The 11,496-nt window shown below is 40.4% G+C and overlaps 1 protein-coding gene across 14 annotated transcripts in view; it reads right to left on the bottom strand.

The window, feature by feature from the left end:
• The window catches only part of GRIP1 (glutamate receptor interacting protein 1), a 316,765-nt gene that overhangs the window by 2,255 nt on the left and 303,014 nt on the right, over positions 1-11,496 (bottom strand). For 9 of the 14 annotated variants that reach the window (XM_084492326.1, XM_084492327.1, XM_084492329.1 and 6 more), the window contains 4 exons: positions 10,040-10,151; positions 9,850-9,894; positions 7,144-7,377; positions 582-728 (listed from right to left, as the gene is read on the bottom strand). In XM_084492326.1, coding sequence (XP_084348452.1) covers positions 582-728; positions 7,144-7,377; positions 9,850-9,894; positions 10,040-10,151 — 538 coding nt within the window. The remainder of the gene's footprint in view (positions 1-581; positions 729-7,143; positions 7,378-9,849; positions 9,895-10,039; positions 10,152-11,496) is intronic. The other 5 variants (XM_084492322.1, XM_084492324.1, XM_084492320.1 and 2 more) reach the window with 2 other exon arrangements.

Genomic DNA, 11,496 nt, shown 5'->3' with positions numbered 1-11,496 from the left:
TTACGCTATTACAACTATGGCGATCAGCAGCTTGGATTAAGCACAGAAACAATTTTCAAGTCTGTATCAAGAACAGGAAAAATTACAAATCCATCTGGAAATGCCTTGGGAAATTCTAACTTTCCAGTAAGCATTTTTATGTCTCCTTTGAAGTTCTGAAATAAATAATTTGTTTCTATAAATGTGACATAATAGAGAAAAATCTACTCTTACTTCTACTGCATAAAAGCCCAAATCACCATGAGGTGCTGCTGCCTTATCTAGGCTCTAAGTGATTTATACAGCCTGTGGCACAAAGCAATTAGGATAATTTTTTTCCTTCTTCCCATTTCCCCCACATCCTTTCTCAGCAGAAATAAAAAATAGCAAGACTGCTCCTCATTGAAAATATAATAAGCAACGCGGATAATAAGGTTGCTCCAAATGAGTGCTGACACAACTTCACGCAGTTTTCTGCACGCACATCTGAGTACCCAGATCATACCCAGACACCATGCAGTATGGTTACAAATCCTTTTACAAAAATGCTGCTGTACGTCATGGCCATTCATGCCAAACCTGTGTGGTGCCAGAAACATTACCTGCAGCAGCCTGTCGTATGGTTTCAAACCACCCAGATCGCCAGGGCCCGCTGGTCGAATGTTTTTAACGTACACTCCTTTTTCCAACAAGCCATCTGAGACACTAAACCCAAAGTCTTCTCCATCAGTGTCCTTGTACAAAGTTACCTGCGGAGGTAATGTGATGTGATGATAAGGTGGGAAAAAAAAGCATGTGCACATTTCTACAAGCACTTGGCAGGTCTCCTTCCTAGGCTTAGTTCATGTTCGAGGGACCACTTACCTACTACGTGGTACTTCTAATATTATATGGGAGATGACCCCATTTTTACATCATATTAAGGATCTCAGAAGCTTCCTTATCCTTCAGTAATAAGCAGTGCTCTTCACTTCTACTTAACAGCTGGAAACGTGTTTTCTACGCCATGTTTTGTGGCATGATTTTTTTTTCTGAATCTTACTCTTCTGCTGTCCTGTTCTCTAGTCACCAGGATACCCAAGTACAAAGCATTAGCTTGGTCAGCCAATTAGGTTTTGTTTCTCTTAAGTAAATCAGTAAATTCTTTAATTGTAGGCTTTGGGGTTTAACAACATGTCTTGCGATTCACTCATTCCATTTTTGACTCTGAGAGCGTAATTAGTTGCCCCAAATGTCTGAATCTAGTCTAAAACAGGCTGTAAAATCAGCTGAGCTTACTTTAAGCTACAGGTTCCACCCCCTCCTTCCCAAATGATGAGGCTTTGTGTGGCATGGGTAAGAAATTAACTGAAAGCTATCCATATAATCTCTCCACAGGGAACTGATCATTTAATTGCAGCCAACAGTCTCAATTCAATCACAGGAGTGTGAGTGCTGCTAACAAGACTTGGCATTTGGGGATTTCGATGGTGAAGGCTGATGTGCGGTAATAAAGACCTGGCCTAAACCAAACCATGACCTGTGTCATGGCTTCGGGAGCTGCCACAGGGCACAAATACCACTGGCATCTTGATCCCCAGCCAGCCTTCTTTGTTTTGGCCAGGTGATGGCCAGCCCTGCAAGGCCCAGTCTCAGCAGTGCTCAGTATAAGAGTTACAATGCAGACTTCTAAGAAAGCACAAACACGGCTCCTACAGAAGGACCCACAGGAGGGGAATTCTGCACAAAACCAATTGTGTTAGTGCAGGTGTGTTAGTTACAGAGGTAAGAGACGGCCATTCAACAGTAGGACATAGAAGTTAAAGCTGTTAGGAGGAGGTTTTCCAAGCATTCGGAGAATTAGTGCTTTGCAGGCAGTTTTGTTATTTTAGTTTTTTGATAGAACGGAATTCAGAAACTTCTTTGTAAGTATACTTAGTTTTTTATTCCTTTAGGGGTGTTTTTTTTTCCCTTGCTTCTCTCTCACATCAGGAGGGCAGACCAGCTGCTGTAGCGACAGCACCATTTTGTCTGTACAAGTGGATGGAGCATCGCTGGGCTGCTGTGAAAACATCTCTGCCTCATGCTGCAGTAAGCACAAATATCCACACACGGTATTCATCCCTGACTTTCACACCTGTTCTTCCTCTTCCCTCGCTTTTCTCCCTTTGTACAGTACAGTGAAGTAGAAAGCCATGCCTAAAGTCCTGTTAATTAAGCTGGAGGCCTTCTCTTTTCCAGTGACGGGTTCTCTTTTTCAGTCTGTGACCTCCATTTCAAACTTCCCAGTGACCGCTGAGCTTAAGCTGTCTTTGCTCCCATTTTCCCCTGACCTAACTTGTCAGTGAAGCTTTCATTATCCATCTCAGCGTGCATTTTAAGAGTCAAAGGGCATTTCACCTACTGACAAATCCATCTGCAAATTCAATATATTTCATCTGAGAAGGATTTTAATTTGTATCGACAGCTGGTGTCAGCAGGACTCTGGGAAACCTCTAACAATTTGTTATCCACAGAGGCATTTGTTTGTGATACCACAGCCCATCTAACATTGTTTGGTCTGAAGTATGTTTGAAGCTGCTGTGGATGTGCCACAAGACGAACAGTATCACAAGACTAAAAACAATTGCTCCCACACTCCCCTCTCCAGAAAACAAAAAATAAAGAAGGAGGGAGATTTATTTTGTTAATTGACAGATTTGTGTGCTTTTCCTGGCATGAGGTAAAAATAATTAGCACTGTACCAAGACAGAAATCCTCTTATAAATAACTTATTTTCCACACTGTCATGAAGGGTAGGAATGCTTCCTGTTAACTGCTTCGTAAAGAAGCCTTGAAAACTAAACATAAAACCAGGATACAAGGCCTAAGAGGAGACAAGACTTAAAATACCATGTTCTTCTGGCACAGATGGCACCATTTTTTAAAAGGAACTTCCCACTCGTTCCTTTTCTTTTCTCCTCCCTCTTCCTTCAGGCCCTGGAGTTAAGTGGAGGTGGATCCAACCTCAGAGGAAGTACTAAACCATACGAAACAGGGCTCTCTGAAGTCATTTAGGCTCTACTCTTGCTGTAAGGCAGGATCAACTGCATCTAACCCATTTCTGAAAGACATTTATCTGTCCTGCTTCTTAAAATCTCCACTGATGGAAACCCCACAGTCTATTAAAGTAATCCCTTCCAGTGCTTCAGCTATTTTCCCTCTGTCTAAACTAAATCACCCTTGCTGAGACTTAAGCCTGCTGCTAGCCACAAAGAACGAGGAAATCACTTTATTCTCTCCTCTGCAGATATGTGAAACAGGGAGTGTTTTTCTCTGGGCTCTGCTTGGTAGGACAACATCCCTCTTTATCTTTCAGACCCCAAACTGGGCACTCTGTTACAGTCAAGACCTTGCCAAAGCCACGACAGAGCGGACAACAATTCTGCAGGCACTACAGGCGGTGGTCCTAGTTAAATGCTCTAGGACAGTGTTGCCTTTTTTCCTATCCTTAGTATGTGGTCTAACAGTAAACAAAATATGCACAAGTTCTGCTCTGCAGGTCTACAGAAGTGCCATTCCACATGAGCATTAGGGCTACTTCTTTTTACGGCAGCATATATTTCTAAAAGAGAATCTCAGAGAAAAAAAAAACACTGCTACCTGAAATACTCTGATTTTTATTTAATAATGAATATGGGCAAAGCCTTAACCACACAGGTTTCTTTCTTCATTTGCCACTAATGCAGCCAATCTGGAGGGGATGAGGTTGTAGGCAATTCATGGAACACCTAGATCTTCCTATGTATTATATGCACTTTGATCAACACTGTTTGGAAGTTTTGACCTCAATAGCAAAATCTCAATTGTAGATGATTTGTTAGACTTTTAAATTTGCATTAGGAGCCTAAGGGGAAAGGAAAGCTGAAATGGAAATTTAATTCATATTTCATAAGCAATTAAATAGTTACAAATTTTAAGCAGAGGCTTACAGGTTTTGAGCTAGTTTCTGTGCCTCTCCTCCCTCTCAATTCTAGAGGAAAAATGTTTAATTTAAATTTATATGTCTTGCATAGATTAGATATTGAGAAATTTTAACCAATGGTAATGTTAGGTTAATGCCTACTTGCAGCAATAATGTTGAAAAATTATCTTATGTCTTGAGCATATTTTTGCTCTCAGAGGAATGCTTGGTCTATGCAACTTTTAAAAATGGTCTGTTACGATTTTAAGAAAAACATTAATCTATATGCTTACCTAAGTAGATAAAATCAAATAAAGGCATTAATTCAATCTGGGTAGCTATATGGTGTTCAGCTAAATTAAATGCTGCTGATTAAACTATCTAGAATAAATGTTTTAAGAGATCTGTACGACACGTCTCAATCCTAGCTTCCTCAGGACAAAAGTAGTTAAAATAATTGTTTGATGAATACAATGCAGTGAAGTTAAGGAATAGCAGTGATGAATTCAGGTTAACTTGCTGCAAGGTTTGCAGCATTAAGTAAAATAATTCTCAGGGCTGTGTTACCCTTCTGACAAGTACGCTTCTGAGAAGGACAAGCTGGTAACATAACTTACTCATCTGTGTTTATAGCCTGAGGAGTTTTATCCAGTCTTATTCTCGCTTACCATATACAGCTAGACCAGCAATTTATGCATTTCGGTTTTTATGTGTGGCTTTTCCTTCAATGAAATATTGCTACAATGAGAGCTACAATGAAATATTGTACCTCTCTCCCAATCAGGTTATGAAAAACAGTGGAACATCTTCCTTGGTCGGCCCATCCCACTGTAATCAAACTAAGGTATGAATTCTGATCTGTAGGGCACGTAGGTCCTGACTCAACACATGAGCAAAATCATTGCACTGAGGTAGTAAATAAGCACCTGCACTGTCCTGCTGCAGGCACTACGAAAACTCAGCAGGGTACAGTTGTGGACATGCTTGAATGTCTCACTGAAGTAAGTCTTAGGCAAGCTCTATCTTAGCTTGTATTTCAAGGACTGCTTATACCATCACAGTTTTCCAAAGCAGTTATTAGTTCATTTGTTGCCCTGTCAGTGGCCCAAATGATTGAGACATTTGCCTGCAAGAGGGCAGAGCACATTAGCCAGCAAAACTTGTTACAAAAAATACTTAAATTGAGGAATTTCTCTGACATTGAATTCCCAGTCATTCTTGAGGCACTGCAGCTGTTTTGGAAAACCGACTGGACAAATTTTCCTTAAGAAACAGAAACTGAACAGGTTATTCATGTTAAACTAGAGGTCTATGTCAAAAATTAAGGAGGGAAGAGAAAGTAAAAGGCACATTGCTACACAAGAACCAGTAAGAAAACTAACGAGGAAGAACTTACTAAGATAAGCATAAATATAAAACCAGCCCATGATGCCTGGGTTAACCTGCCTGTGTCATCATAGGGGTATAAACATACTTTAGTGAACTGGCCCATAAGATCCAGTCACAGGTTTCTATTTTTCTTAAATGACTGGATTAAAGATTGTAAACTATAGTGCAAGTTTGACTTTTAGACTTTTAGAAAGGAAATGACTTCATGACAGAACAAACAGTGTAAGCAAACTCAACATCACTTCAGCAGACCATGAAAAAGCAGGTACATTGTCTCAACAAAACACAAAAATTACTTAAATGGAAGATCACAGCAATCTTTACAACAACAACAAAAAATAGTAAAAAAAAAAAAAAAAAATCTCTAGCACAGGGTATTTTTTACTGACCAGTACTTAAGAGCTAGCAGCTCTAATACAGCACTAACTCATTAGTAGCGAGCTGACTTCCTCTCCAGCAAAAGATTTGTTTCATCAATCATGAAAGGCTGGTTTTATAATCCACAGAAATATCTTTGCTGAATGTGAGTGCACCATTTAATGCCTGCTGGTGTAGTTTCATCTTTTATCTCACATTTACTTTCCACTCCAGAAAACTGAGCACAGTAACCAACCCCATTAATCACTTCATATCAAGCTGGAAATACAAATAGCTTAAAACTATCACAACACACCCTATTGACTACTTACATCGACAATTTATTCATTGTCCAAATGCAAGATCCACTCTCCAATATCTTCTATAAACATTCGTTTAGCACATACTCACTGAGACACTACCTTACTAAGCTAAACTGAATGAACTGTGAACTAAACTCAGAGGCTGTGGGTGCCCCATCCCTGGAGGTGCTCAAGGCCAGGCTGGATGGGGCTTTGGGCAACCTGGTCTGGTGGGAGGTGTCCCTGCCATGGCAGGGGCTTGGAGCTGGGTGGGCTTTAAGGCCCCTTCCAACCCAAACCATTCCATGGTTCTATGAAACCTGCAGGGACTAAAAAGCAAACCAACCCTCTTTAGAGTGATGTCACGTGACCTTTAAAAGAACTTTCTCCATGCTTCTGTCTCCTCTCTGGGAAAAACTCAGACCTTCAAGAAGAAAATGGTGCAGGAGATGGGATGCTCATTCCCATCAAGGAGAAGAGCATTGTAACATTCCCCACAGTTTTGGGATCTGGTTGCTGTTATGGCATTACTGGGCTTGAGATTTCAACCAGCATGGCATTTACTGTGCATATTTAAAGATAATTTATCCATTACTTCCTTGGGGTGTAGAGCCACCTTAATATCTCTGTGTGACTTCAACAGTCTTGACCAGTGAAAAGTTGCATAGGCTGAAATTTTAAAATCCTTTTTATAGCAAAGGAATTATAAAGAGACGTGAAACAATAGCTAATTTGAAGTACATTCTATATTGTATACATCGAGTATCATGTACTTGATTCAAAATGAGTGTTAATTTGAAGAAGGACCAATGGGAGCCCCAAACCCCCCTGAGTAATTTTCTAAAGAAAAGTATTTTCTAGAGATTAAACTTTGTTTTTTTTTTTTTAATGAACACATTTTGCAGAGATGAGTTATTGGTATTGTCAATTCAAATTACCAGTGGATCCTCCTTGCAAAAGAGCAGTCCCTTTTGAGAATTTGTTGCAAAAGTAAATAGTAGACAAGGATGCATCTTATTTGTTTGTTTTCCCCATAAGGATATATCATTAATGTTTTTGTACGAACTAATATGCATGGCCCCAGAATTACATCTGTGGAGCCATTATAAAAAGTGCTTACTGTATTGCCATACATAATTAGATTCCCTATGCTGAATATATTATTTCAAAACTGTCAGAAGAAAAATTACAGACCTTGTGTAACTCCACAGGAGTTGGTGACATGATTTCTTTCATTTCTTGCTTAAATTTTCTCATAACCATGGACTTTCTCCCCACATCTGATGGCAATGTGTTGCTACGAGTAGTTTGACTGTAATGTGGCCTTACAGTGCTTCTTTCCTGGAAGCTGGCTTGTCTTCCCAGCTGGCTACGAGGTTGTGGGTTTTCATGATTCAAACTCATTGTACTTCCTGACATAATTGTGGCCTAGAGCATTAATGAACAGGTTAATTTTTAACACAGAATGTGGGTTAAGTAAGCGGTTAATTCATAGCAGTAAGAAAAACTTCTCTATTTTTTGTTAAAACACAATCACTCAGGGCACAGCAAAAGGCAAGAAGACAGATGTTCAATCTGCTTGCAAGTCACTATAAAATACAGAACCACAACAAAACACAACAACAGTAACAAAACCCTACAGGCAAAAGTTTTCAGATGGCATTTCCAACTAAAATACTGAGCACTGGAATGGCTATGCTGCTAAGCTAGTCTCCTGGCAGGCAGGACTGAAGAGTGCATAGTATAACTGTTTATTTAAAACATTTGACATGTAAATAAAATGACACGTAAGTTGTGGCATAATTACATTTGTTGGAATTGGATCTATAGGAGGATGTTTACAAGACAGAGTGGGTGTACAAGGCGGAAAAAAAAGTCAGCAGAGTGTGAAGGCAGCACTAGACTCAGCACTGGCAGGGACAGTGCCTGAACGGGGGAAACTGAGCACAGGTAAGCTCCCTGCTCTGAAAGACCTTTTGCATAATGTGCATTATGCAAAAATGCACATTGCAAGAGTAACTACCTCAGCTAGCACTATTACCTCAGAGATACAACCCCCTGTCTCAGTAAAAGCTATCCTTTTATGTTACATGAAAGAAGATGCAGAGCGTGAAATCTTGAACGAAGACAACAGGAGTCATCTCATCCACTGGGTGGAACGGACTGACAGGAAAAGTACTCGTGCACAGCAAGGAGGCTCCTCTGTTGTGAAAGAATTTCTGCTTGAGGGAACGGGAGGTGGAAGTGCTTTGGCACTGCCACCATACAGCCGTGCAGCCTGTTGCTGCTGACAGCATGGGGTACACTGAATTTCCTGTTTGTTCTCCCTGGCACTGATGGACAAGTGAAATGGGAAATTAAACGGCCATAAGCTGAACTCTGACTGGGACAGGATGCAGGCAGCCTGCTTGAAAATGAGAAGTGAAAATGAAGTGGGGAAAAATAGGAGAAAAACAGGCAAAGAAACGTTTGCTTCTGACTCTGATGACCACGTCTGTCACCCGTCTTTTTCCCAGCTCCAGCACTACTTTCACTACAAGGTAATCTATTCTAGCTTTAATAGTCTCTCCTGTGCTCTGAAATGACGGATATTACACCCTGATGGAGCAAAAGCAGCTGGAGGACTTGGCAAACAACAGTTTTCTTTGCTCTTTGGCTGAAGACCTTGAAATGAAAAATGAGAAGGAGTCCTTGACTACGCGATGGTACTTCATAAAACAGAGGCATCGCCATTCTCAGCATCCTGTCACACTGAATTGGTCTCGCTTTCTTTTCAGATCTGTGGGTTGTGCAAGAAGATGATGCTCTAAATGATACAGCACCTGCAGTTCAGAATTTGACTTTTGTAAAAGGCTGAGGAAGACTCAGCCTCTTGAAGTAACTGAATTCTGGTCATCCTGAATGATCCATTTCCACTTCTGAATTGCCTACTTCCATATCCTTTTATTGTGCTCTGAATATTGAAAACTGCATGAGAAGCCTGTGGTACCAAACCATATCTAACTACGGAATTAAACCCATATAACATTTTCTCCTGCTTTTCTCTGGTTTGCAATAACAAATACATGAGAATCACATTTTGCTACCCACACATGCAATACAGAAGCCATAAATCTGAAGGAAATAAATTAATCTGAACTGAAAGACTTTCACCCAGTTATGCCATTCACATTCCTCCTGGCTGCTACAGGACTTCATGTAACATAAAAATGAAAATGAGATTCTGCCAGTTTCGCAGCTCCAGGAATTTAAAAGAACATAAAAGAAAATATTTTAGGACCTTTCATCCCACGGCTTTAAGTGGCAGTATAATCTTAATTGTTCCGATAAGAGAACTTAGAGAAAAGGTGATTACAAAAATAAAGACTCAAAGTTACTCTGCCTCTTCCCCAACCCCACTCCACATACAATCTAACATGAAGCACGGTTAGATTTGCAATAAATTTCAGGGTGAAATTTGTTGCATCATGAAGAATTTACTGTATAACAAACACTTCTCACATTAGCAGGATTTTTTTTTTTTCAGCATGGTAAGATTATAGCCAAACTTTTTGAGAAGAACGTTTTGAGAAGACGATTTTCTTTTATGTTCATCTTAATCAAATTAAGTTTCAGTTTAAAAGACAACCTAAAACATGCTCAGAAAAGCTGCGTAAAGCGGCCATCAGAGAAGGGGATGCATTGCTGCAGGAAAGATGTGCCCACTTAGGAAGTTCTGCGCCATTTGCTGCCTGTGCAGACAGCCCCAGTGGTATGCACAGCAGAAGCTACAAGTCAAAAGCTCTGGGGTGAACATGTTTTATAGAATTTCAGTTGCATTGTACAAAAGAAAAATAGCTCTGGTTAGGGGCGGGGGAGGCAGCTGCACAAGCAAAAAATATAAACGTAAATGGTAGGTACCAAGAGAGTCATGTTTCTCAAAGACAGACGCCTGTCAGCCTTGTCCTGTGGAGAGGGGTTAAAGCTTTTAAATGAATTGGTGTGATTAGTGCAAATTAAAAGAAAAAAAGGAGAAAATAAAATGAATGTAAACCAAACCAAAACCATTATATTTCTCTATAATCGGAAAGAAAGGTTAAGATTGTTCTACCTCTAGTTCCCTCAGAATTCCTGACTGGCCACAGGTCTCTAAATCCTCCAGAGCCTGAGACCAGAAGTTTTCCTCCTGGTCAGCCTCGGTGTTATCATGGGTACCTGCGAAGCTAGATTTACAATGAGAGGTTAAAAAAGGTGTTTTATTTTTATTTTTTTCCTCTTGAAAATATATTTTACACATGTGCCTTGCCACAGATTGCAACTTGAATGACAGAAGGTTACGGTAGGTAGGCAGGAGAGTGGGGAGGTTGCTGGACATGCAGAGCCTGGACACAAGTCTTCTCACAGCCTGGCAGTCGCTTTCAACCTCACAGACTTCTCTCAGGGAACATGAAAAGAGCCCCAGTTTGACAAACAGCATCTTGCAAAAGAGGGGGGGTGGTGTTTTCACCTGATTCAGTCTAAGCAGCATTTATCATTATCAGTTTACCCCACCTGACTGCCACAACAGAAACTGCTCCAGTCATTTTACGTACCAACTGATGTGACAGGCACAGGGGAAGGATGAGGGACGGAAAGAACAAAAATTGCCCTTTTGGTGGCAGCAAGCTGTTACTTTGGAGCAGCTGCCCATGGACTGCAGCTAGAGATGCTTAACATAAACAGAGCAAACACTGTCATGGAAGCATCTGAGGCCTTGCTTGACGAACTGTGTATTACTGAGAACAGCACGAATGTAGCACTGTTAACATAATAGCTTTTAAATAGAGGAATTGCCCAGCACAACCAACAACAGCTTGAATGCTTCCCACATGATACTCTGCCTCAGAGATGCTTTCTTACAGCTACGATCAGTCAGGCAGGCAATGGCCAGCCGTCTGGATCTCTTATTGCAATGATTCTCCAGCTAGCATCAGTGTCACTGCTGAGATATTGCAATAGAGACAGAAATGGTGAGAATACCTACTCAGAGCACAGATGCAATTCCTCCCAGGCAAGATAAGAAAATATTTAAAACACGGTTTTGGAAAGATCCTTAACTTCTGAAATTAGCTCTTTCAATCAGCCTAAGTAGTTTTTTTTAACTGCTAACATCGAACATCGACAAATTAATCCAATCCAATACCTTCTTTGTATTGGATACTAATATTGTAACATAGAATGGAGCTTGAGTTAATGAACAGGATTGTATGCCTGTGACGGCAAAGGCTGGGCTTTCTAGAACAGGATCTCCATTCCTTCTGACTCCAGTGAAACCTGAAATGATGATGCCTGTAAGTCTGGACCTCCTTTTGGCTGGAACAATTCCTCTTTTGGGTCCCCTCACCTCCTCTTTTGATTTTTCCCTGAGTCTTGTCTCTTGTGTGAAATGCTCAACTTTTTCATCTCCATTATAGCCACATTAATAAACTGATTTGTAGCTGAGCTGCTGCATCAAAAAAAAAAAAAAAAAAAGAGATTCCAAATCATTTCTCATCTAATTTGTTTTCCCTGAAACAAAACCCGAGAGAT

The sequence above is a fragment of the Aythya ferina genome (assembly GCF_964211825.1).
Source record: "Aythya ferina genome assembly, chromosome: 1".
Classification (NCBI taxonomy): domain Eukaryota; kingdom Metazoa; phylum Chordata; class Aves; order Anseriformes; family Anatidae; genus Aythya; species Aythya ferina.
This window is presented reverse-complemented; position numbering and strand designations above follow the sequence as displayed.